The 27,697-nt window shown below is 42.0% G+C and overlaps 1 protein-coding gene across 2 annotated transcripts in view; it reads left to right on the forward strand.

Annotated features, from left to right (window-relative positions):
- The window catches only part of slc35f4 (solute carrier family 35 member F4), a 90,739-nt gene that overhangs the window by 31,670 nt on the left and 31,372 nt on the right, over positions 1-27,697 (forward strand). Inside the window, exons 1-3 of one of the 2 annotated variants that reach the window (XM_033027205.1) lie at positions 14,486-14,615; positions 23,901-24,198; positions 27,161-27,380. In XM_033027205.1, the coding sequence (XP_032883096.1) occupies positions 14,540-14,615; positions 23,901-24,198; positions 27,161-27,380 (594 nt within the window). In that variant the 5' untranslated portion in view covers positions 14,486-14,539. Of the gene's footprint in view, positions 1-14,485; positions 14,616-23,900; positions 24,199-27,160; positions 27,381-27,697 lie in introns of those variants that run through there. The other variant, XM_033027204.1, reaches the window with a different exon arrangement.

Genomic DNA, 27,697 nt, shown 5'->3' on the forward strand with positions numbered 1-27,697 from the left:
GTTTTAACAGACTTGTTTCTCTCTCCGCAGATGCTGCCTGACCCTTTGAGCATCTTCTGACTTTATTTCCAGTTTCCCTTTACACTGGAAATGTTGCCACTTAATAATATGTATTTGTGCTCTTATCTCTGCCTGTCCATTGGTCTGTTTATTTCTCTGTTAAATAATAAGGGTCTGATGATAAGCTTTCAACCCAAAGCATTAGGTCTGTTTTCTCTCTCTCCAAATGCTGATTCACTGGTTGAGAATTTCCCGCATTTTCCGTTCTTTTCTCACAGTCTGTGCATGGTTGGGTTGGTGGCCCAGCCATTAGTGTTGCATTGAGATATCCTGGTACGATGCTGATCGTGGCTTCTTCTGCACAGAATTTTCTCCATGACCGTGTCTGTTTCTTCTGGGTACTTTTGTTTCCTTCCACATCCAATAGACATGCTGATAAGTTACAAAAACAATGAATTGCAGATACTGGAATCTTGTGCAAAAAAAACAGTGGGTCTTGTGCTGCAGCAACTCAGTGGGTCAAGCAGCATCTCTAGAGGACCAGGATGGGCGACTTTTCGGGTCGGATTTGAAGAAGTGTCCCGACACAAAATATTGCATATCCATGACCTCTGGAGTTGCTGCCTGACCCACTGAGTTACTCCAACACTTTGTGTCATGCTGATGCTATTTGGCTGGTAGTAAAATTATCTCTCAGTGTGGGTTGATTGCAAAGACAATCAAAGGGGAGTTGATGGGCATGTTGGTGTTGTGGCCTCTGTTATCATGCTTATCTCTCCAAAGTGACCGACACAAAATACAGCTGCAGTTTATGGAAAATTGATAAAAACAGACAATGTTGAAAATGGTTATAAAGTTTATTCTTGTTATGTGCACCGAATCTGTGAAAATCCTTGTTTTGCATGCTATTCAAATAGATCCGATATACCATGCATAGGTACAATCAAGTCAAACTCAAGTGCAATAGATAATAATAGATAGAGCAAATGAGAAGATACAGAGTGCAGAATATAATTCTCAGCATTGCTGCACATCAGTTCCATAGACAGTCCCATGTCCTCAATGGGGTAGAAGTGAACCCTAACTTAGGGAAGGACTGTCCAGAAGCCTGATAACAGAGAGGGAGACGATGTTCCTGAGTAAGGTGGTGCATGTTTTCAAGCTTCTGTACTTACTGTCTGATGGGAGTGGGGAGAAGAAAGAATGACCGGGGTGGGACAAGTTTTTGATTATGTTGACTGCTTTCCCGAGACAGCGTGAAGTGTAGGTGGAGTCATTGGTGAGTGGTCTGGCCTGTGTGATAGACTGGGCTACATCAACAATTCTCCACAATTTCTTACTATTCCCAAAGCACGATGTGATGCAACTCGACAGTATGCCGGTCATCCAGAATCTGTGGGAAGAGAAATAGGGTTAATGTTTTGTGTTTGTCAGAGCATTGTTGCACAATCATTCATTCACTACAGCGACCACTTCACCAAGACACACAAGGAACTGCAGGTGCTGGAATCGTGAGGAAAGAAAATAAAGTACTCAAACTATGTTAAGGTTTGGCACAAACTAATTTATGACCCCCTTTCCTCTACAGGGCCTGGAAAGAGGGTCAGAGAATTCCAAGGTGACAAGTCAACATATAACCATATAACAATTACAGCACGGAAACAGGCCATCTCGGCCCTTCAAGTCCGTGCCGAACACTTATTTTCCTCTAGTTCCATCTACCTGCACTCAGACCTTAACCCTCCATTCCTTTCCCGTCCATATATCTATCCAATTTATTTTTAAATGATAAAATCCGTCCATACCAACTGAGATGCGTCATCTAATCTACTCATTTGCCCGCGTTTGATCCCTATCCCTTGAATCCATTCCTATCCATGCACCTGTCCAAAGGTGTTCTTAATGTTGACATTGCACCTGGCCCAACTGCTTCCTCTGGGTGTTTGAGGGAGATGCCCCTGCGACTGGTCTTCCAGGTAAGTAGATCTCCAACTTAGTGAGGAGCGATGGCCGGAAATCTTACTCTAGATGAAGTTGGCAATGGCTAATCAAGAGTAGAAAACAAAACTGAAGAAGATGTCAAATGCCTCCTCCATTACCAGAATGAGGCCATATATCAACTGGAAGACCACCACCTCGTATTCCTTGCCAATCCATCTATCACTTACAAATCTTTCTCCACTCTGCTCCATTAGTTTGAAGAACGGTCCCAGCCCAAAACATTGTCTGACCATTTCCTCCACAGATGCTGCCTGACCCGCTGTGTGTTTTGCTCAAGACCTGATGGCCTGCATTCTAAAGTGTGGAAGGAGCAGTTGATTAATACAAAAATGATCAATTTCCAGAGTTCTGTAGATCAGTGGATGGTTCCCACAGATTAGAAGATAGCAAATGGATCCCCACTATTTAAGAAAGAAAGGAGAGAGAAAATAGAGAACTGCAGGGCAGACAGCCTGTTGGTAGGGAAAAGGATAGAAACCATTATTTAGTTAGGAGTAATATAAATCACAGTTCTTGGCGAGGTCCCTGTACTAATCCTCGGTAACACAGGATATGTTAACCCAGCAAATGCCAATGTTCTCAGTGCAGGCAGAGGAGCGCTTGTAAGTACAGCTTACTGTAGATGAAGTGCAGTGTGAAGTGCAGATGGAGTCAATGGAAGGGAGGGTGTGATGATCTGAGCTACGCCCACTCTACACTCTACAATTTCTTGCAGTCTTGGATAGAGCTGTTCCCAAACCATGCACTGATGCATCCCGATAAAATGCTTTCTATGGTGCATCTGTAGAAGTTGGTGTGAGTTGTTGGGGAATGCCGAACTTCCTAAGCTTTCTAAGGAAGTAGAGGAAGCGTGCTTTCTTCATCATAGCTTCGGTGTAGTTGGTCCAGGACAAATTGCTGGTGATATTTAATCCGACAAACCTGAAGCTTTCGACCATCCATACTTTGGTGCCCTCAATGTATACGGGGGTTTGCTATGTGAAGTGAATCACAATCTCCTTTGTCTTGCTGACATTGAGGAAATGGCTGTTGTCTTCACATCAGGTTATGAGGTTCTCAATCTCCTTTAATAATCTCACCATTATTTTATTTCTGGCCCACTACGTTGGTGTTGTCTGCAAATTTGTAAATTGAGTTTGATTTGTATTTGGCTGCACGAGTGTGCAAGGAGTTTAGATGGTGGCTGAGAACACATCCTTATGGGGCACCAGTGTTGAGGATTATCGTAGAGGATGATTTGTCACCTATCCTCACTGATTGTGGTCTGTTGGGACGGGTGTCATCTGCTGTTGGCCTTCCGCCCAAAAAGAGTATCAAATGCATTAAGTTCATCAGAGTGGGTTATCATCAGCGATGCTGCCTGACTTGCTTTGTATTCAGGCCTTGTCAACGGATGTCCAAGTGGTTATGCTGGGAGGGAAGAGGCAAGTGTGCTGTGGTATTGTATCTTGACATTCCTGATGGATATGTAAAAGTTGTAGCAAGATTTCTTGTACCTGTTTCTAACTCTGCCAGTGGTGCCACTGTGCCACCCTGTGGTTATTGTGGTCATTGATTACTTATTTATTGATTTATTGTTTTTATTGTTTATTATATATTTATCTTTGTGTATTGCATTTACAGGCTTGCTGCAAGAATTTAATTATTCTGCTGTTGGTACATATGGCATTAAACACTCTTGACTCTTGATTTGCAGATAGAAGCACCATTAGACCAAAATGGTCATTACTATTTTTCACTCCAACTATGAAGTAATTTCAATTTAATAGCAATGTTTGAAATCATAATATATCTGCCGATTAATAAAGTAATTGGCTTCAGTGAATGAATTTCATGCTATTGCAACTGTCTAATACCTTCTTCTTCTTGCGAATGAAACATAAACCAAAGGAATAGTTAGATCTCAAGCCGGGTGTTGAGCAGCCAAGGTTGTTGTCTCTGCGTCAATGTCTGCCAGGCCCTGAGCTCCATTTGGTGGGTGGTAGAGCGGGCACCCAGAGATGACGTGGTTGGCTGTCTGTTCTTCTGCTCCTCATTCATAGGCTGGGCTCTGGCGGAGCTCCCATCTCCACATGCTGGCATTGAAACGCCCAACTCCAGTACAAAGTCTGTTGAGCTTCACCCATGCTCCTCTGGGGAGGTCAGGTCCTGGATACCTTCATAACTTCATAATACCTTCATAACTTCTGATGATGAATGAGTTTCCAGTCATATACCTTATGATTACCACAAGCTGTACACCAGGATATGTATTTTATACAGTAAAGTTGTTTATACAGTAAAGTATTTTATACTGTATTTTATACAGTAAAGTTTGCTATTTAGCTGTCAAAAAATGAAAGCAATTTTGCCTCAATTAACGTCATGGACTAAATATAAAATGGAGAGATATTTATAATTGCAAAAGATAAAGTACTTCATGCCTTAAGAAAGTAGCTGAAAATACCATTGTTTTGTAATTTATCAGTGCTTGTTTACATTGAGAAAGGTTATTTGATGAAGACCTTACCGTTTTAATCTTTTATCTGGTGTTAATTGCCTATGTTTGAATTGCAGGGCTGGGAGAAACATGAGATGTAACTGAGACAATTTAATCTGGAAGTTAAATTCCTGAGTCATGACTTGACTCATGGTCTCAAGACGAAAACAAGGAATATTTAATTCAACAGTAAAATATCTTTGTTCAGTCTCTGAATGGGTTGCTTTTGAATTTCTTGCAAACTTTTAAGTAATAAACATACAAATAGTAGGGCAGCACAGTGGTGCAGCTGGTAGAGCTGTTTCCTGCACCAGAGACCTACGTTTGATCCTGACCTCAGGTGCTGTCAGTGTGGAGTTTGCATATATCCATTACAGCAATGATATGGAGACTTTGGAGAGGGTGCAGAAGATGTATACTAGATTGTTGTTTGGATTAGCAGGTATTAGCTATAAGCAGAGGCTGGACAAACCCGGGCTGTTTTCTCTGGAGCACTGGAGGCTGAGGAGAGACCAGAAGTGTATAAAATTATGAGAAGAGAAAAAGATTTGTGTGAGGAGGGATTCAGTTAGAAGAGGAATGGAGTTGAGTGAGTAAAAGCTTGGAAGAGAGTCGGAACATGTTGGGAAACAGTGGATGCGACTGGTGGGGAGATTAATCTGACGGAGATTGACAATAGGGTGAGAGATGGTTTTGGGGGGAAAAGAGTGCAGGGTTGTGTTGAGAGGATTGCAGTGGGTTCTCCACCCCACTGGCACCTCATTTGCACATCAATGTTTGACATGGTGCCATAAAACATAATGCTATGAAATAGTCAGCATAGTTTTGTACATGGGAGATTGTGCCTAATGAATTTGTTTTTTTAAGAAGTAACCAAAAAGGTTGATGAGAACTGGATTATAGACATAATGTATATAGACTCCAGCAAGGCCTTCGATGTTCCGTCTCGTAGGCTGCTCTGGAAGGTTAGATCACATGAGATCTAGGGAGAGCTGGCCGACAGGATACAGAATTGGCTTCAGATTAGTTTAGTTTAGAGATACAGTGCGGAAACACGCCCTTCGGCCCACTGGGTCCACACCGACCCACGATCCCCGCACACTAACACAATCCTACACACACTAGGGAGAATTTACGCATACACCAAGCCAATTAACTTACATACCTGTATGCCTTTGGAGTGTGGGAGGAAACTGAAGATCTCGGTGAGAACCCAGACGATCAAGGGGAGAACGTACAAACTCCGTACAGACAGCACCTGTAGTTGGGATTGAAACCGAGGCATCTTGATCGACATGGACAAGTTGGGCTGAAGGGTCTGTTTCCGTGCTCTATGGCAATGAAAGCTCCTGGGAGGTAACTTACTGTAACTGGATTGCTGCTAACTCTATTCTGACCTGGTGCTGGGATACGACATGCCCAAAGATGGTGACAGGGATGTTGTCTTTGCGAACGACCAAGTAAATCTGTTGCATGCCCATTCTTCGTTGTCCCACATGTGGCTTTTCAGGTCTTTCCAATTAAGAGAAAAACACCAGAGTGCTGAAAAAATGCGTACAAAGGAACTGCAGATGCTGGTTTAAACCGAAGATAGACACAAGAAGCTGGAGTAACTCAGCGGGATAGTCAGCATCTCTGGAGAGAAGGAATGTGTGATGTTTCGGGTCGAGACCCTTCTTCAGACTGGGGGTCTGAACAGTCTGACCAATCTGAAGATGGGTCTCGACCTGAAATGTCACCCATTCCTTCTATCCAGAGATGCTGTCTGTTCCGCTGAGTTACTCCAGCTTTTAGTGTCTACCAGAGTGCAGAATATAGTGTTACAGCATTGTGGCATTACAGTTCTGGAGAAAAAGCCCAGTCTCCCCTGTGTGACAGGTTGGAAGATTGGGACTACACCATAGTTGATGGGAAGACTGTTCAGTCGCCTGATAACAGAGGGAAAGATGCTGTTACTGAATTTGATGGTTTGCACTTTCAAGCTTTTGTACCTTCAGCCCGATGAGAGAGGGGAGAAGAGGGAATGACTTGGATGGGATATGTTTTTGATTATGTTAGCTGCTTTCCTGAGGATGCGGGAAGTGTAGATGAAGTAAATGATGGGATTCTGGTCAATGTGATTGACTGGGTAGTCCACAACTCTCTGGGGCAGTAATGAACTGATGAAAAAAGCAATGTCAGTACAAATTTCCTGTTGCTTTTTACTTTATAAAACTGTCTCTTTAATGTCTTTCCAATGAGTTATTTTCTCTGCAGTTAAGAAAAAAAAATCACATCTACTGGATGTCAGATTTGAATGCCACCACAAGCAGAGTTAATTGGTCTTCTCCATATCAGTTGAAATGCAGAGCTGAATCTATGCAGCAAGGCACTTCATTCTGGATTGTACCATCTACATCGGGCTAGTATGATTCACTTGCTGTAATTCCACAAGAATTGAGTCAAAATGAAAAGTCGCTAAATTTTTCTAAGGAATATCAAACGGCGACTTGTTACAAGGTGCGTCACTTATGGGCCTGTCCCACTTAGGTGATTTTTCAGGCGACTGCTGGCGACTGTCACATTGCCGGTAGTCGCCTGAAAAACCGGCAACTGGAATGGCGACTGTCAGAGTGGAACACACACACACACACACACACACACACACACACACACACACACACACACACACACACACACACACACACACACACACACACACACACACACACACACAGACATCACAGGCGGGGGACAGGGCAAGTGGGGGGGAGCGCTGTCTGAAATTCACACAGTGCAAAGCCAAGGTGATACAAACACACACCACGATGAACAGGAAGCTTGGCGCTGTAATTAACACAGCTAAAGCACAGTGTACGGTAAGTCCTTTAACAGAGGGGGGAGAGGGGGGAAGGGGGGAGACGGAGTGGAAACAACTTTAAAGAAGCCAGACAACTTTTAAGAAGCCAGAGATACATGGCTGTGAAGTTCGGCGGACATTTAACATTACCGGTCGGTTACCCTTGGTCCTGAAAACTACTGCTTATGTTTTTTTTGGTTAATGAGCCAGTGAAATTCACCGGTCAGCACCGGCTACAACCTACAAGAACCTACGAGAACCTTCAACCTCCTAGCAACCCCACTAGGACCTCCCGGCAACCCACCTACGGCACAAGAATTCTCACTTGCCGTAGGTGGGTCGCCAGGAGGTCCTAGTTTTCAACATGCTGAAAAATTTGCGGCTACCACAATGAGGCCACGACTCGTTCCCAGAATACGGGAACTCCTCACGATCATGAAGGCGACTCCCCGGCAACCACCCGCGAACATGTGGCGACCATGTGGCGACTGCATAGTCCCCTGCAGTCGCCTAAATGGGACAGGCCTAAAAAGCAGCGAGGTCGAGGACTCTTCAATCTCATCGGTCATTGTCCTGGGTTAATTATGCAATAGGAACTCATCAACACTGTTGTAAAATGCTAAGCAGTGTCTCAATCATCAGCTGACTCGCCCCGACTCGCCCTAACAGAAGAACCCGAGGTGTTTTTCACTTTTAATAAGTCTAAAACTGAAAGTGTCAGCATTTTTCGCAGGCTGTTTTGTTAAGAAGGTAGTTTTCACACTGCTAAGGGGCTACAGTAACTTGTGTTTGTTGCCGGGTCAGGGAGTATTTGTGGAGGGAATGGACCGTTCATTCCTTCCACAGATACTGCCCCACCTGCTGAGTTACTCGTGTGAACTAGTGTGAACGGATGATCGATCATCGTCGTGGACTCGGTTGGCCAAAGGGCCTGTTTCCATGTTGTATCATTCATTTAGTTAAATCAGTCAATTTGGCACTAAAGTGGATGGTTTTTTAGATAGCGAAGATAGTTATCAAAAATTGCAGCAGGATCTTGATTAGTTGGCCAAGTGGGCTAAGCAATGGTTAATGGAGTTTAATGCAGATAAGTAGGAGTTGTTGCATTTTTGAAAGTCTAAGCAGGGCACGACCTTCACAATGGATGGTTGAGCCCTGGGGAGTGTTGTAGAACAGAGGGATCTAGGAGTGCCTTGTTCCTTGAAAGTGGCATCACAGGTAGAGAGGGTGGTCAAGAAGGCTTTCAGTGCATTGGCCTTCATCAGTCAGGGAATTGAGGATAGCAGTTGGGATGTTATGTTACAGTTGTACAATACGTCAGTGAAGCCACATTTGGAGTGCTGTGTTCAGTTTTGGTCACCCTGCAATAGGAGGAACATTGTTAAGCTGGAAAGAACGCCGAAAAGCATTACAAGGATTTTGCCAGGACTTCAGGCCCTGAACCATAGGGAGAGGCTGAACATGCTAGAACTTTAGAAGGATGAGGGGTGATCTTATAGTAGTGTATTAAATCATAAGGTGGGTAGGTAAAGTGAATGCACAAAGATTTTTACCCAGATTAGGGGAATCAAGAAACAGAGGACATAGGTTTAAGGTGAGAGGGAAAGATTTAATAGGAACTTGAGAGGCAACATTTTCACACAGTATGGTGGATATATGGAACGAGCTGCCAGAGGAGATAGTTGAGGTAGATACTATAACAAAATTCAAAAGACGTCTGGACAGGTACATAGATAGAAACAGTTTAGAGGGACATGGGCCAAATACAGGCAGGTGGGACTAGTGTAGGTGGGGCATCTTGGCTGGCATAGGGAAGTTATGGCGTTGTAGACTTGAGGGGCCGAATGTCCAAATTCTGCTCCTATCACTTATGATCTTATGATACATACATAGAACAGTAATAGTTCCTTCAGTCCCTATATCCTTGGCCAACATTACACCAAGTTATACTGTATAGACAAGGAACTGCTGATGGTGGTTTGCAACAAAAAGACACAAAGTGCTGAAGTAACTAAGCAGGACAGACAGCATCCCTGGAGAATATGAATAGATGACACTTTGGGTTGGGACCCTTCTTCAGACTGATTGTGGGGAGGGGAGGAAGGAACGCTGCATGAGAGCGAGACAGGGCAAAGCGTAGCAGGTAATAGGTGAACACAGGCAAGGGGGGGTTTGCCCCATCAACATTCGGCCCATCAAGTCTACAACGCCATTCAATCATGGCTGATCTATCTCTCTCTCATAACCCCATTCTCCTGCCTTCTCCCCATAACCTCTGACATCTGTACTAATCAAGAATCCATCTATCTCTGCCTTAAATATATCCACTGACTTGGCCTCCACACCCTTCCTTGGCAAAGAATTCCACTAGCTATGTATGTATCTATGTATGACATTACAATCTTTCTCTCTGCCTTGCATGATTCTAGTCACAACACACCTTTCGACTTTTGTGAATATTGATTTAAAAAAAGCAGATAAAAAAACAGACTCCCTCTGTGTTGGTTACTGCTTGCATCCACGTCTGTATTAATGTTGTGATAAGGAGAGTGAAATGGTTTAACAGGAACTGAATTGAGGAAAACTGAACAGATTATCCCAGTGGAGTCCCACAGCTGACTCATTCCTGTAGGTAGCTGCCGAGTGGCAGGAGGCAAACGCAGCAGCAACGACACACTCATTCTGAAGAAGGGTCTCGACCTGAAACGTCACCCATTCCTTCTATCCAGGGATGCTGCCTGTCCCGCTGAGTTACTCCAGCATTTTGTGTCTATCTTCGGTGTAAACCAGCTTCTGCAGTTTCCTTTTATATAGCGCCTTTAACATTTGGAAGCAAAATACTTCAGAGGACATTTGGCGAAATGAAATGTTGTCATTGTGCCTCATGAGATCTTAAGGCAGATGACCAAAAGCTTGGACAGAGGTGAGTTTTAAGAAGCTTCTTAAAGAAAGAAAGAAAGAAAGAAAGAAAGATGAAGGGTTTAAACAAGGAATTTTGAAGCTGGTGTCAGTGTGAAGTGATCAAAATCGGTTACGTGCAAGCAAGCATCTCTGAATCGTGTTCCTTCACTCATGAACTCTGAACGCTAGTGTTTACTGACCTTCATCCGACCCCTTTTTTGTAAATCTGAAAATTGTCTTTAAAGTATTAAAATTAGTAGCTTCTTGGTCATTTACTGAAACTTCAAGATTAAAGAGTGTGCATTATTGATTTCTCAATAAGCATTAAAAAGTGCAAGCAAGTTTTGAGAAAAACGATGATTATAACTTTGAACCGAGGAAGAGCAGCCAACAGCGTTGAGACTAAGAGCTCTGCGGTTGCAATTGCTTCACATTTAGGGCAGCATGGTCTGGTTCCCCACTTGTCGATTTAACTGAAGTGCCTAGTGTACTGCTTACGACTCCAATTAGCTGAGCTGTAGCAGGAAGCAAACTCATATGACAAGGGACGTGGCGTATTGTTGGAGCATTGTAAGCTGTCACTGTAGCTGTCAGAGATGTTATTTTGCCATAGATATTGTCTCCAGATAACAAATTTTGCAGAACATGGTTTGATCTGGCGACATTAGTTATCATAACTTTTATTTCTGAAGAACTACGGGATGGTAATTGGCTTGGGAGGTTACCTCAGTTAGTGGTTTTGGATTTAGAAGCATTTAGTCTAAGTCAATGTCTAAGTAAAACACTGTGGCCAAGCAAACATATAAATGCACCATTATAGTGTGCAATATAATATAATTTAATCAAACAATGATGCTTTGTTTGTCTGAAATACTTCTGGATTTTAATTGGACCTTTGTACGTGAGATGTGTACAAACCAGGTGGCTGCCAACATGCATGGTGGTCAAATGGTGTGTTGGGCATGTTTTAATGTTATATGGAAAATTGTTCAGTGCATTTGGAGTTCCTTGAATGGCTGTGCCCTTGAAGGGTTAAAACCACCCAGTGAGTACTTTTCTAATGACCAAACACTCCAATTCTAATCCATATTCATTTGCTTCTCTGACTAAGCACCTCAACCCAACCACATTGGTCGTTTGATCAACTTTCTAAAGGACCTACACCGCACACCTGATCCAGGCCAGATATCCCACCATTGGACCACCAACACCAAGCACTCCTCCCACCCTGAATGACAAACACCTCCATCCCAGTCTGATATCAATAACCAACCATATCTCCTTCTAACCTGTCACCAGAGAAAACAATCCAAGATTGTCCAACCGCTCCATATAACTAACTAGACCAGGTGCGGACCTGTTGGCCCCTGTCCCCAAGGCAATTTTCCACCACTGACCCATAGCCCTCACCTGCGCAGGCGCGGCTGAGGGGTTCCTGTTGTGACGTCAGAGATCCCCATTGTGACGCGAGTCATGGCAACCCTCCCCCAACTGCGCCTCACCATCCCTCTTCCTACCCCTATCCTCCTCCATTCCTCCTCATCCCCAGCACTCTGTCCCCTTCCTCTTCACCCTCCCCCTTCTTTCCCCTCTCCTCACTCTCTCCCTCCCTCCATAACCCATCTCCCCTCCCTGCCCCCTCCTCTCCCTCTATCTCCCAGCTCCCCCACTCCTATCCCACTTAACCACTCTCCCTCCTCATCTCCCCCACTGCCCTCCTCTCACTCTATCCCCCATTCCCTACCTCCCCCACTCCCCCCCCCTTCTCCCTCAATACCATCTCTTCCCTCACTCGCCCTCCTCTCCTCCCCCACTTTCCCATCCCTATCAGCTCCCTACCCCGTCCTCTCCTTCTATCCCCCTGCTCCCACACTCCTCACTTCCCCCCTATCCAACCCCCCCACAATGCAAATCGCGATGTTTTTAAAAATGAAACCTCCCCCCTATCCCATCACCCCACAATGAAAATCTTTTTTAAAATTAAATTCTCAATGAAAATTGCGTTTTTTTATTTTAAATAACCTAAACACAACGTTAGCTGTTAATGAAAACGGAAGAATTTGATTAAAACTGAGTTTTTTAGAAAATTGTGATTTTTTATGGATTTGCGATTCCATTGTGACGTCATTGTGACGTCGAACATGGCTGACAGGCAGGGCAAGTGGAAAAGTGGTTTGAAAAGTAATTCTTGTAAAGTTTAAAATGTCAGTAACTTGTAAACTATACCATCAATCTGAACGAAACGTGTTTCATTTACATCACAGGACAATGGTGAGTAAGGTCGGCCAAAGATTGTAGCGCTATCGTGTGCCGTTTTGGTGGGATTTTGGGATATCACGCGCACGCATACAAACAAACAAGATGAGAATTTTAGTAATATGTAGCTAGGTATAGATAGATACCCTCTTAAACAGGCAACATTCTGGAAAACCTCTTCTGCACCCTCTCCAAAGCCACTCCTTCCTGTAAAATGGGTCCATTAAAACTGCACTAGTCCATTATGGACTGGATTCATAATGTGGCCTAACCAAAGTCCTATGAAGTAGGTATGTTTCAAAACCTACCTTCAGCGGGGCTGCAGACCTGTCCCTGCCTGTGTGCGCGATTTTGGCGCCGTTGAGAGGGGGGCGGGTTTAAAACACGATTTTCCCTAGGCTATTCAAATCGAGGTTGTTCAGCCTACTTAGTTGCTGATGAAAAATCGCTGCGAGGTTCATTCGCTGCAGCTATTTTTAAACTTAATTGGTTAATTTAATTGTTATAGTAGGTTAAAAATTATCCTCTAAACCCACGACCGCCGACAACAGGATGGATCTCATACAGGGGACAACGGAAGGTAGGTTGTTTATTTTTACATTAAAAAGCGCTTCTTAAGATCCCTTTATACAAAGTTTTATGTTGCGAGTAGCTAATTTGGGGCCCCATTAAATCCCGCAGTATTTTTCTGGGCATATGGGGTACAAATCCACCGCAATGGGAACGTTCCAAACCAGCGCGTTCCACAGAGTTCCACAGTATCCCACTCGAAAGCTGATTTAAATGGCCATTAATTTACAGCAATTGAACACTAAATTCCTTCCATTTGGCCTATAAATTAATGTAAATGAGATTTAAAAATCATGTTTTATTGTGAATTCTTTGTGAATGTTATTTGGACACTTAGGCTATTTAAAAATGTTAATCTTTTCTTAAGAAATGGATAGATGTTTAGATCTAGTAATTGAAGTTTGGAATTAGCTACAATTGGGTAACTAACTAATTATATGCTTTAATTTCAGGTCATCCAAGTAAGATTGTTTCATATTTATTTCAGAATGCTTCAATCTATAATAACTGAAAATTTATTTCAGTTCTCTTAATTTTTAATAAAGTTATGGCCATTTCACTGTCCTCGATCACAGCTTTTGTGTTAAGTCAATGGAAAATCAATAGGGAACAAGATGCTAATTTCCGAGTATGAAAATGGCCATAACATTTTTAATACTGAAGATATGAAAGTGAATTAGGTGTCAAATTAAACTTATTTTTGTGCTTTATCTGATGGGATAAATTGCAGACTTGATTTTTTAAATCTCAAAATTTTGTAACATTGCTATATGTCTGCAACATGTCTTCCTGACTCTTATATTCAGTGTCCCGACTAATGGAAGACAGCGTGCCATACACTTTATATACTTATTTTCGCACTTCAGCGATAGAGTGGCAACACAAGTCGATAGGTGTTGAAATATTGTGCAGAATGATACAACATTGCTGGGGAATGTGTTTGTTTCCTCGTGAGTTAAACAACATCTTCAAAAAGATGATTTATTTGATCCTGTCAGATCTCTTTAGCAATCCCTGATTTGCAGGAACATAATAAAAAGAAAATCTCCTACTTTATTGATTTGTTAATGTTTTAATATTATGAATATTTTTATATGTAGTTTGACAAAAATGAATCTATTTTTCGTGATTACAACTCCCCCGGAGCAATAGTCATATCATTTTGTAAAAAAAAAAAGCAGACAGCCACCGCACTGACGCATTCATGAGGAGATTACCTCTCCCTCTCTATTCAAATCTGGCTGTTCTGATTTCAACCCATCCACAGAAGCAACACGATAGGACAAGAAGTGTTCAGACGGGGCTCTGAAGGACCGTCTTAGTTGGCATGTTACAGAAAGGTTCCCACGGAAACAGCGCATCACCATCCAAAGCATGGTGCTTCGCCTGCAAACAGTTCATTCAAACAGCACATCTTGGCTTCGGTACAGAGTCTGGTATGTGTGCAGCTGCAGCAAACTGGCTCCGAATAACTCCAAGAACCACTGCAGAGAATGAAGAAGCATTCAGCCAGAGTAGCACCAATAGTTGCTTACAGTGCCTCAGTTCTAACAGCTTCATCAACAGAAGGTAGCTGCAATATATGTCAGATCTCGTCTGTTGTATGTACATCCATTTTAATATAAAAGTTAATTAATATATACTAAACTGCTCTGATTCAGTGTTTTGGGAAACGGATGTCTGCAGATAGATGCCTGCAGAATGATGTCTGCATTGGAGGATATTAGCTACAGGGAGGGACTTGGATTGTTTTCTCTGGAACGCCGGAGGTTGCGGGGAGATCCGATAAAAGTATATCAAATGATGAGAGGTATACATAGAATCAACAGTCATCACCTATTTCCCAGGATCGAAATGTCAAAGACTAGAGTGCATAGCTTTAAGGTGAGAGAGACAAAGTTTAAAGGAGATGTGCGGGACAAGTTTTTTACACAGAGGGTGGTGAGTGCCTGGAACGTGCTGCCAGGGGTGGTGGTAGAGGCAGATTCATTAGTGGCATTTAGGTGACTTTTGGATAGGCACATGGATATACTGAGAATGGAGTGATGCAGATTATGTAGGGCAGATGAGGGTTGGTCTTGGCACCATGTTCGGTACAGACATTGTGGGCCAAAAAGCCGGTTCCTATGCTGTACTATTCTATGATTCTATGAATTGAACAACTATTAAATGTAGTGCCATTAGATCTGTCTGAGGAAGGGTCCCTGAAATGTCATGTATCCATGTTCTCCAGAGATACCGCCTGACCCACTGAGTAACTCCAGCACTGTGCACCCTTAAATGTAGTGCTTAATTTGTGATATACCCACTATGTGTGGTTCTTAATATTTACAGCGGTCAGGCTAAATAGACAGGAAATTGTTTGTAATTAGATTTTTCTTTAATGGATCTCAGTGGAATCAATCTGTTCTGAATGTGACAGCATAGATTGCAGACAGTTTCTTTACTGGGCTAGGTGTGTTTAATTTATCATCATCAGGCTTTTGTACTTCATCAGGAGACTGGGCTGTTGAGCATGCAGCTTTTCCTCCACTATTGATTGTAAAGCTTCTGAGGAGTAATCAAATGTGAATAGGATTAAATCAGAAAGGAGATTGGAAATTATGACATTGTATCCCTGAGCAGGAACACACTTATTTTCCATCCTGAGTTTGGGAAGTTCATTTGCAGAAATTTGTGTTCACTGCACCGCTTTTTAAAATCTTTTTTTTTGGTTCAACAATGATTGCTAGTTATTTTTTAAAAGGAAAGCTTACCGGTAATTATTTTAGAACATACACCAGTATAGCACAAGAACAGGTCCTACAGCCCACAATGTCTGTTCTGACTATAATGCCAAGCCTATCTCATATCTGCCTGCACGTAATCTACATTCCACTATTCCCTGCATATCCATGTGCCTAATCAATAATTTTTTTAATGCCACCATCGAATGTGCCTCCACCACCAAGCTCGGAAGCGCGTTCCAGGCCCCCGCCACTCTGTGTAAAACAACTTGCCCCGCATTTCTCCTTTAAACTTTGTCACTTTCACCTTAAAGCTATACCCTCTAGTCTTTGACATCTTCACTCCGGGATAAAGGTTCTGACTGCCTACTACCCTATCTGGGAGCTTATAATTTTATATACCTCTATCAGATGTTCCCTCAACCTCAGGGGTTCCAGATGTTTTCTTCACAAGGTCAGTGAAGTCAATTACAAATGGCTCATGGAACTAATCAACTGTGTCTGCATTCAGTTATACGGTACAACTCCCTCAGAAATTAACCGAAGCAGTTATAACAATTCACTTTAAGTTATTAATATTTCTTCTATAATAATTTTATCAATAAGTAGTGAACTCAAGCAAAGGGCAATGATTTAAAGCTAATCGTTTTAATAGCAAATTTACCTTATTGTTAAAATAGCATGCAAGAAATTGTCAAGAATGATTTTCGTTTTTTTAATTAATGTAGCTTTAACTATTATAAATATTGATAAATTAAACTAGTTAACCATCTGTTCTGAATAATCTCTTCCTGAAAGGAAAAAATATGGTTGATTTTTCACTTATGCTTAACAAATTAATGAAAAATATGAGAATAATATGCCAGTATACTAATGTTGATGTATATATGTGTGTTGTGAGGTTCCACTAACATTGCCCGATCCAGTTGGTAAAACATTATGCAGTTTAAATAATGTGAAGGGAATGAGGAAGAATTTTGATTATTGTTTCCGTAATATAATTCTGAACAGAACTGAAAGGATGAAGAGGTAAGCAGACTTGCATAGGTTTTGCCCTGTGGATTTTGTTTTTCCAAGAGAAATCAACGATTGGATCTGTGACTGTATAAATTGAAGAATGTGTCGTGCAGAACTAATGTAGCAATAACAGGAATAATAATGAAAATGTCCAAAATCCACAGCGGCATTGCAGTGTATGTTGACTATTAGCTTCTGAGTGGAACAGTTAGACCAATCTCTCCTGTTGTGTGGGGATTGCTTTTAGTTGCCAGAAGACCTTGTCGGATAAACCATCATCAGAATTAGTGGGAATGACAGCAAACAGAAAAAGGGGCAGTAACTTCAAACTTGATCTTCCCCATCCATTCTTCAAAAAGATTATGTTAGCTATGTCAACTTCCAGCACTGCGTTAATCTAATACTTTAGTGTGGAACAAAGTTAATATGGGCCAGTATGTTTTTCTTTTAAAATATGTCTAGAAATTACACCTTCGCTTTGGTCACTGGCAGGAAGAAAAACAGTTGTTGAAGGGCAGCACAATGGCACAGCTGGTTCACAATGGCACTGCTGCTTCACAACGCCAGAGACCTGGGTTCGATATTGATTTTGGGTGGTGTCTGTGTGGACTTTGCATGTCCTCCTTGTGACTGCGTCGATTTCTTCTGGGTGGTTGGTTTCCTCCCACATCCCGATGACTTGTGGGTTTTTAGCTTAATTGGCCTCTGTAAGAACTGGCCTGAGTGTGCTGGGAGTGGATGCAAAAGTGGGATAATATAGAATGGGATCGTGGACTCGGTGGGCCGAAGTGAATGCTTCCATGCTGTATCGCAAAACTAAATTGTTCCTGAGCAGTTTTGCTCCTGTTGAAAGTTGATTAATTTAATACAAGTATTCTTTCACCTCACACAAGTGGCCTTTCGTGATCCCATGAGGGCTGCTGATGTTGTGCTGGGGTTATTTTTCCTAAATCCTTCCATGACTGAGAAGTAAAAGAAAATCTCCATCATGCCTTTCATCTGCTGGACTGGTGAGTGGGATAATATTGTAAATCCTGATCCCAAAGGCATGTCGAATACTGGGCTGATTTCTTCATCAATTGCTTGAAATACTCAGTTTCATGTGAGTGTTCACACAGAATATTTTGTGTTGATTTACACACTTGCTTAGTCTTTCGGACATGCTAAGGGGCTCTTTGCTTTGTTGATTAACAGTCAGCAGTGAAATCCTAGACAGATTTGACCTGCTTTATTATCTTTGCTACCTGAGGAACTTAGTATTTAAGAATGAAAGCATCTCTCCCTACGTTCTCTGCTACTGAACACTAACTTGTTTTCTGTCTTGCCAACTTTGGCCAAGGGGTCCTGGACCTGAAACATTAACGGTTGCTCTTCACACAGATGCTGCCGGACATGTTGAGTTTTTTCTAGCAATTTCTGTGATTTGATTGTGTATGTTTTGTGGAAATACTTAAAGCCATACCATTGTCTTTGACATTCACATCCTGGGGAATAGGTTCTGGTCATCTACCCTATCAATGACCTCCTGCCTATGCCTGGATGTTGAAAGAGCTACCAATTAATTACTTTCTCCTGGCATTGACCCAAAGCCTGAATTTTCTGAAAATTAAATTTATCGCAAATACAACACCATGCCTCCTCTCCCACTAGTGTCCTCGAAATATAAAAGCTGGGGTCTGATCTGGAACCAGTTTTTAATTAACTGATGTCAGTTGGAGCGATGCATTTGATCTCACTGCTCTTAAAAAGATAAATCAGTATCGACTCCTCGGCAGAACACATGATTCTTGTTCCCGGCTGGATGTGACTAGATTGATAGCATCAATAATAAGTTGTCACTGTGATCGTCAGGATTAAGTACAGAATGCAACCACTCGGAAGTTATTGGTTCCAGATATCTGCATCTGAACAATAATCTATTAGTAGCATGCTCAAAGGGGAATTTCAATTAATTGTGAGATTGACAATGAAAAATTGCTTCAGGTAGCAAAGAAATGTTTGTTTCAGAATCTTACAAATTTAAAAACCACATACCATTGGAGGGATTTATAACACAAAAAAAAACAAAGTATTTGAGGAACTCAGCGGGTCAGGCAGCATCTCTGGAGGGCATGGATAAGCGATGTTTTGGGTCAGGACCTTCAGACTGATTGTATTGGGGGGAGAAAGCTGGAATAGAGAGATAGGAATGGGACAAAGCCTGGCAAGTCATAGGTGGTTACATGTGAGGAGGGGGGTTTGATTGGCAGATGGGTGGAGTATGTGGCAGAGAGTAGAGGTGAAAAAAAGAGAAAAGCGTGTCAGATAATGAGAGAAGATGAGTGAACTATAAGCCAGAGGGAGGGAGAGAGGTGGAAGGGGATGGAGGAAAGGGGAAAGGGGAAAGGGGATGGGATAATAAGAGAAATGGGTTCACAACAGGGCTGAGCACAGGAAAGAGAGGAGGGAACAAACGTGGGTACGTTACCCAAAATTGGAGAATTCACTGTTTAGTTTCATTTAGGTTTACAACGCAGAAACAGGCCCTTCAGCCTACCGAGGCTGCGTCGACCAGCGATCCCCGCACACATACACTATCCTCAACGCACACTAGGGAGAATTTACAATCATAGCAAGCCAATTAACTTACAAACCTGTACTTCTTTGGAGTGTGGGAGAAAACCAGAGATCCCAGAGAAAAAACACACAGGTCATGGGGAGAATGTGCAAACTCCGTACAGACAAACACCTGTAGACAGGGTCGAACCCGGATTTCTCGTGCTGTAAGGCAGCAACCCTTCCGATGCGCCACCATGCCACCCTTAATGTTTCTAACATTATGTTTTCTGTTTAAAACACAAAGTGCTGGAGGAATTGACAGGTAATGTTTCGGGTCAGGACCCTTCCAAAAAGTTTGTCCCAACACAAAATGTTGCTTGCCCATTCCCTCCACAGATGCTTCCTGACCCGCTGAGTTCCCTCGGCACTTTGTGTTTTACTCAAGATTCCAGCATCTGCAGTTCCTTGCATCTCTGTGTTTTTCCATTAGCCTATTATCTGACAGTGTGGGGTGTAGTTTGTGAGCATTGATGACTTCTACTCGTTTTCTGTTGAAAACATTGTAATGATAAAAATGAGAAATATTCTAAAAGATATCCTTTTAGATGTTATATTTTTGATTACTTGTATAGATTTACTGCAGGATACAATGCTGACATGACTTAATGGTACACCCGAGACTGTGTAGATACTCAGAGCTGTCACCCAGCATCCTTAAGAGGGAAATACAATAACATACCACAACGATAACAGCATTGAAGTATGAAATCTCTAATTTCCTCATCAAGAAATGTCATTGAAGGCCCATAAAACATAGAGCAGTACAGCTCTGTCGAGAATGATGCCAAGATAAACTAACCTCCTCTGCCTGAATATGATCCATTTCCCTCCATTCCCTGCATAACCGTGTTAGTCTCTAATAGTCCCTTAAATAAAAAAATAACTCCCTCCATCACCACTGGCAGTGCATTCCTGGTACCCAACACCATCTTTGATAAAAAAAACTTGCCCTGCACATCTCCCTTAAAGTTTGCTCCTCTCCCCGTAATACTCTAGTCTTTGAAATTTCAACCCTGGGAAATAGGTTCTGACTGTCTACCCTATCAATATCACTCATAATTTTATATACTTCTATGGGGCAGAGCTCTGGTCTATTCCTGGACATTGAAAGAGCTAACAATTACGTTTATATAGTTCTGTCAAGTCTCCCCTCAGCCTCCGGTGTTCCAGAGTAAATAATTCAAGTCTGTTTCATCTCTCCCTGTAGCCTATACCCACTAATCTAGGCATAATTCTGGTTAACCTCCTTTACATCCTTCCCAAAGCCTCCACACCCTTCCTGGCTATGTCTCCCATAACTTTATATACTTCCATCAGGGTTTGAAAAATTGAAACAAAAAAGATGAAAAGAACTGATAAAAGATCAACAGTAGAGACATTCCCCAGAACATGGGAAAACAAAGGACCAAAATCAACCACAGAAGGTTTCCTGAATTACCTGCTGTGCCACAGTGGTTGGAGCCATTTCGTCGTCATCTCACGCACTCCCCGAGACTTATTTTTTTATTTGCGCACTCAGTCGCAAAACAGTCTCGACAGGGTTATTACAAGATTCCTTCCTGAGGTTGGGCTGGCCTGAATTAAGCTAGGTTTTCCTTCTCCTGTATGAAAACATGAAGATTTGGAACTTGAAATTTGGCTGCCAGTAAATGTTTGAAAAATATGACATGTTTTCATGCAGGGCCAAGTGAGACAATGAAGATTACTGCAAGCTGTTGTGCTTCATCACAGCACAAGATGGGACACCTTCGCCAAGGCTGGTGACTCATGTTGGATAGACAGAGATGAATGAGCTGTCTCCAGTGCACTGCCTGTGCCAGTAGCAGCTTCCAATTATCATAATGAGGATCGTGTTCCTGTTATATCTCCCAATGAACACTTGTTTACTCTGCTGTATTCCATCACAACATAGAGATAGAACTAGACAGCACAGGAACAGGCCTTTCAGTCCACAATGTCTGTGCCAAACATGATGCCAAGACCTACTATTATCTGCTTGCACATAAACCACAACTCTCTTTTCCCTGCATATCCATGTGCCTATCTAAATGTCTTTTATATCCCACTATTGTATCTGCCTCCACCACCATTCCACCACCACTCCTCTGAGTGTGTTCCAGTCATTCATCATCCTCAGTATAAGGTTGCCCTGCACATCTCCTTTAAACGTTACCCCTCTCACCTTAAAGCTATGCCCTCATGTATTTGATTAATCCATCCTGGAAAAAAGGTTGTGACTCTTTACCCTATCAATGCCTCTCATAAATTTCATATAGTTCTGTCAGGTCTCCCCTCAACCTTTGATATTTCAGATTAAAAAATCCAAGTCTGTTCGAAACATTACACCTAGCAGGCAAAGCAGACCACTTCCAAAAGACGTGGACTGCATTTATGGAACTATTACAAGCATAAGGTGCAATAGTAATTTAAAAAATAAATGGTACCAGGATCTGGTAACGGGGGGTAAAAAAAAAACACGGTTGGTATATCCTTTTTTGCGGAGATTTGTGTTATAATAGAGCGATTGTTTCTCCTTTTTTTTCTTTTCTTTCTAGGGTCTATTTCCTTTCTTTACTTCCTTCTCTAACTTCTTCCTAAGGGGCTTTCTTTTCCCAACACTTTCCTGCACCTTCACGACTCTTGCTCACTTTCCGTACTTCTTTTATTTCTACCTTTTTTAAAGCTCGAAAAACGAAGTGGTACAACAAATGTAATAAGATATATGTGATGTGTATTACTGTAATTTACTGTACTTCTAATTAAAAAAAATAAATAAAAAATAAAAATAAAAATCCAAGTCTGTCCAACTCCCTGTAGCTAATATGCCCTAATCCAAGCATCCTTATAGTAAATAGTAAATCTCCTTTGCACTCTTTCCAAAGCATTGACATCCCTCCAGTAGTAGGGTGACTTGAACTGCATGCAATACTCCAAATGCAATTTAACCAAAGTACTATGAAGCCGCATCATTATACTCAATGTTATGACCATTGAAGGCAAGCATACCATAAGCTCTCTTTTCAATATCTACTCGTGTTGCCCACTTTCAAGGAATTGTGTACTTGGAGCCCAAGATCCTATGTTATTTGTGTATTATTGTTAATGGGCTTATGTTGAACATATGTTCCAGAGGTAAAACAGCACTTCTAACGGCACCAAAATTAAAAAGGCTGGCTTATTTGACTTTCCAGCTTCTTCTGAAATTCTGGTGTATAGAATTGTTATATACCAACTTTAAGTTCAGGCTGTGTGCATGTAAATGAGGGCAAAGGTCCACCTGACAAAAGTAAAAGAAGGTGGGTCAGGCAGCATCTCTAAAGGGAATGCACAGACGTTTTAGATCGGGACTCATCTTCAGACTGCACAAAGGGTCCTATGCTGCTATGTCATATGCCCTTCTTCCTCCACAGATGCTACCTGACCCACTGAGTTCATCCAGCACTCTGATTTTTTTGCTCAGGATTCCAGAATCTGTAGTCCCTTGTGTTTCCATCTTGCTTCTTTTCACTGGGTCTGTCGCCTCTTCCAAGACCAGTGAAGTACCAAATGAAGGAACATGATGAGATGCAGGCCCTGCGGGAGCAGAACCATCTTACATTTAAAAAGCAGAGCTCCAAACATTGACTTGGGAATATCGAGCTGTTTTTGTCACATTGTCCCCCTAAACATTCTCGCCAAAACATTCGGGAAAGTGGGAAGTGGGAAAGTGTCATTTAGTGGTGAAAAGCCTAGAAGATTATCATTCAAAGAGCAAAGTAAAATGTCCGGTCACAAGGAAATTCTTATGAAATACTTGGGTAATGTCATAAATTTTAGAGATGTGTGTATGGTAGACAAGATTAGCATTTATTGCCTGTATCTAATTACCACTTGATTGAGTGGCTTTCTTGGGCATTCAGTGGGCAGTTAATAGTCGACCACATTGATGGTCCTGATGTTATATATAAACCAGACCTGGTGAGAATGGCATGGAAACAGGCCCTTTGGCTCACCAAGACCACACCGACCATTGATTACATGCTTACACTAGTTCTATGTCATTCCACTTTCTCATCCACTCCCTGTTCACTAGTGGCAATTTATAGAGTGGCAATAGTGGCAAGTAAACTACAAACCTGCACATCATTGGGATGTGGGAGGAAACTGGAGCAACTGGAGGAAGCCCAGGTGGCCACAGGGAGAATGTGTAAATTCCACACAGGCAGCACCCGAGGTCAGGATCGGTCCCAGGTCTCTGGCGTTGTGAGGCAGCTGCTTTGTCAGCTTCATCACTGTGTTGTCATTTATTTTAAGAAATAGAGTTACACTTTATTGCATGTCTTAATAGAAATGATCTTTTGTCTCACACGATAAAATGCACTTTTAAGCCTTTGGGGTTGGTGTTGGAGAACATAATTTACTGACAATTGAAATGGTGCCTAAAATTCCTGCCTGAGATAATACTGCAACATTATGCTTTTGTGTACGACCATAGTTCTGTTGCATTTCAATTTTTTTCTGTTTTATTTCCCAGGAGATGACGTTTCGGAGAATCGGATCGAAAATCTGGACCAGGATAATGGCACCAGGACGCGTTGTCAATCTTGCACCGCTATGTTCTTCAAGATTTTCTGGGGGTTTCTGGTTGTTCTTTCTGTGTCCTCCTCCTGGGTTGGTACCACACAGATTGTCAAAGTCACATACAAGAACTTCCATTGTCCTTTGTTTATGACTTGGTTCTCTACAAATTGGAACATAATGTTTTTTCCTGTGTACTACTCGGGACACCTTGCAACAGCACAAGAGAGACGGACAATAATTAAGAAAATTAGGTACTGAGCCCCTCTCTTTTACTTAAAATTTGAACAGATTAAAGGTTTTGTGCAATTAAAATCTCTTTTGCTTCATCATTTTTTTTGTTATTACAGGTACTACTTCTGTTGCATTTTTCAGCACATTTGGATGACAGATACTTTCATTCTTTGCTTCCACGTTTGGAAATTGATTATAACAGTCACATATCTGTCATTCTTTAAAATAGTAAAATGTCCAGGAGCATTTCATAACAGGTTTTGGTGGATGTAGGATGGGAAGTCATCTTTGGAGAACTGGAGGCTGAGGGGAGGCCTGAAAGAAGTATGTAAAATGATGAGAGATTGTGGGTGCCCTGACAAAGACCTTTGCAGCTTCTTTAGCCACAGGCGAGGGAGGACCTGGAGAACTGGAGAGTAGCAAATGTTGTCCCTTTATTTAAGAAGGTATGTAGAGAGAATCCAGGGAATTATGGGCAGTGAGCCTCAAATAGTGGATTCTTCGGGATAGAATTTACTCCCATTTGAAAGAGAATTCAGGTCATGTCTTAATAAGCTGATCAAATTTTTTGAGGAGGTGACGAAGGTGACCGATGAGGGCAAGGTAGTAGATATTGTCTAGATGGATTTTAATAAGGCATTTGATAAAGTCCCCCATGCTTGGCTGATCCAGAAGATTGAGATGCGTGCGAATAATAGTGACTGACATGTGGATTCACAACTGGCTTACTGATGGAGGAATTAGAATGAAGGTTGTGGTGGAATGACAATATTCAGACTACATGTCCGTGACCAGTGGGGGTTGTGTAGGGTTCTGTCCTGGGTCTGCTGGTGCTTGTGATATATATATAAATGACTTGGATGTAAATGTAGATGGGTTGATTAATTAGTAAGTTTGCAGATGACACCAGCATGCTGGAGTCGCAGCCTGTGAGGAAAGCTGTCAATGTATACAGCGGGATATAGATCAGCTACAGAAATGGGTGGAGAAATGGCAGATGGAGTTTAATCCTAGCAAATGTGGCGTGTTGCACTTTGGGAGGTCAATTGTAAGGGGAAATATACAACAGGGAGTTATGGCATGACCCTTAATGTACAGAGGGATCTCAGGGTCCATGCCTTAACTCCCTGAAAGTGACAACATACGTAGGTAGCGTGGTAAAGAAGGCATATGGTATGCTTGCTTTCATAGGTCAGGGCATTGATTATATGAGTCAGGAAGTCATGATGAAGCTTTATAGGACTTTGGTTAGACCACATTTGAAGGATTGTGTACAATGCTGGTAGCCCATTACAGGAAGGATATGGAGGCTTTGGAAAGGATGCAGAGGAATTGCCGCCCCTCAGGGGCAGCATAGTGGCACAGCAGTAAAGTTGCTGCCATACAGTGCCAGAGACCCAGGTTTGATGCTGACTATGGGTTCTGTCTGTATGGAATTTGTACCTTCTCCCTGTGACTGTGTGGGTTTTCTCTAGGTTCTCCGGTTTCCTCCCACGTTCCTAAGACGTACAGGTTTGTAGGTTAATTAGCTTTGGTAAAATTGTAAATTGTCTATAGTGTGTTGGATATTGCCAGTGTAGGGGGGGCAGCGCAGGTCGGTGCTGACTCAGCGGGGTGAAGGGCTTGTTTCCGTGCTTTATCTTTAAAGTCTAAAGAGGTTTACCAGAATGATGCCTGGATTAGGGGTATTAGCTACATCGAGAGGTTGGACAGACTTGGATTGTCGTCTCTGGAATGGTTGTAGGGAGACCCAATAGTTGTATACAAAATTAAGAGCAGCATAGCTAGAGTAGACAATCTGATTTTTTTTCCCCCAGGTTGGAAAAATCAAATACTAGAGGGCATAGTTTAAAGGTGAGAGGGTTAATGTTTAAAGGAGATGTGAGGGGCCAAGTTTTTGACATGGAAGTTGGCGTGTGCCTGGAACGCGCTGCCAGGGGTAGTGATTGAAGTAGATACGTAAGTGGCATTTAAAAGATTTTTGGATAGGCATATGAATATGCAGGAAATGGAGGGGTATGGGTTATGCGCATGTAGATAAGTGATGGACTTGGCATCATGTTTGGTACAGACATTGCGGGCTGATGGATCTATTCTTGCGCTGTACTGTTCTATGTACTATGGATGATGGATTCAGCAGCAGAGGACGACAGGGACAGTGTCGTGAAGGTGGGCTTTGAATAATATAGACATGTTAGTAGTTAAAGAGGATGTTAAAAGTGCAGTCTACTTCATCCTCCATCAGGAGAAGACTGCTGGGGAATAGACTTTATAGTGGGCACTGATGACGATGGATTTGGTATTTCCAATGCTTAGTTACAGCAAATTTCTACTCAGCCAGAACTGGATGCCAAACAGCCGCAATCCACAATCCGGATACAGTTGTCCACTTACTGGATTTCTTTTAATGAACAACTCAAGTGAACTAAAAAAGGTGCCTGAGTAACTCAACAGTTCAGCCAAAATATCTGGAGAATCTGGAGAATGTCGCTTTGGGTCGGGTCAGGTCTGAACAAGGGTCCAGACCTGAAATATCGCCTATCCATGTTCTCCAGAGGCTGCCTGACCCGCGGACTTACTCTAGTACTTTGTGCATTTTTTTGTAAACCGGCATCTGCAGTTCTTTGCATCTGCAAACTCAGTTAACTATTTAGACACAAGAAACTGCAAATGCTGGAACCTTGAGCAAATCTGAAAGTGCAGGAGGAACTCGGTGGGTCAGGCAGCATCTATGCAGGGAATGGATAGGTGACATTTTGGGTTGGGACCTTTCTTCAGACTCAAACTCGGTTAACCATCTTAGCGTAATTCATGTCATTCAACAAGTACAGTAATGCTAAATAAATATTGTTGGCAAAGCAACGCCAATTATATTTATTTTACAGTCATCTACATTTGAGTATTAATTGAATAAATGTAGTTTGAACAAAACTATTGTTATCTGTATCTCTGATTACAAATCTCTCTGTTCCTTGTTTACAGAGAGTGCAGCAGAATATTTGGTGACGAGGGACTGACTTTGAGACTCTTCCTGAAAAGAACAGCCCCGTTTTCTATCCTCTGGACATTAACTAATTACCTCTATTTACTCGCTCTGAGGAAATTAACAGCCACAGATGTTTCTGCTCTCTTTTGTTGCAACAAAGCATTTGTCTTCCTCTTGTCTTGGATTGTGCTCAAAGACAAGTTCATGGGAGTTCGAGTAAGTACCTATGATTAATGGCTTCAATGACAGGATTTTATTTCCACAGGTTATAAAAATGCACCAGTCTTTAACATCCGCAAAATCTATTTCAGAAGCTTTAAAGAAAACATTTGATAAATGAGCTCATGCTGTCAATCACTGAAATTAACTTGCGAGTATGACTTGTGAATATAGATTAGATCATTCATGTGCAGCATCTGTTGATCAGAGCCTGGCTCTACTGTGGAATGTAATTAGGAATATAATTTAGCCTAACCTTATTCTTAGCTAATCCAATTTAAAGCATAAATATTGCATTCAAGTGTAAGTTAAAA

This window comes from Amblyraja radiata, chromosome 9, assembly GCF_010909765.2.
Source record: "Amblyraja radiata isolate CabotCenter1 chromosome 9, sAmbRad1.1.pri, whole genome shotgun sequence".
Classification (NCBI taxonomy): Eukaryota; Metazoa; Chordata; class Chondrichthyes; order Rajiformes; family Rajidae; genus Amblyraja; species Amblyraja radiata.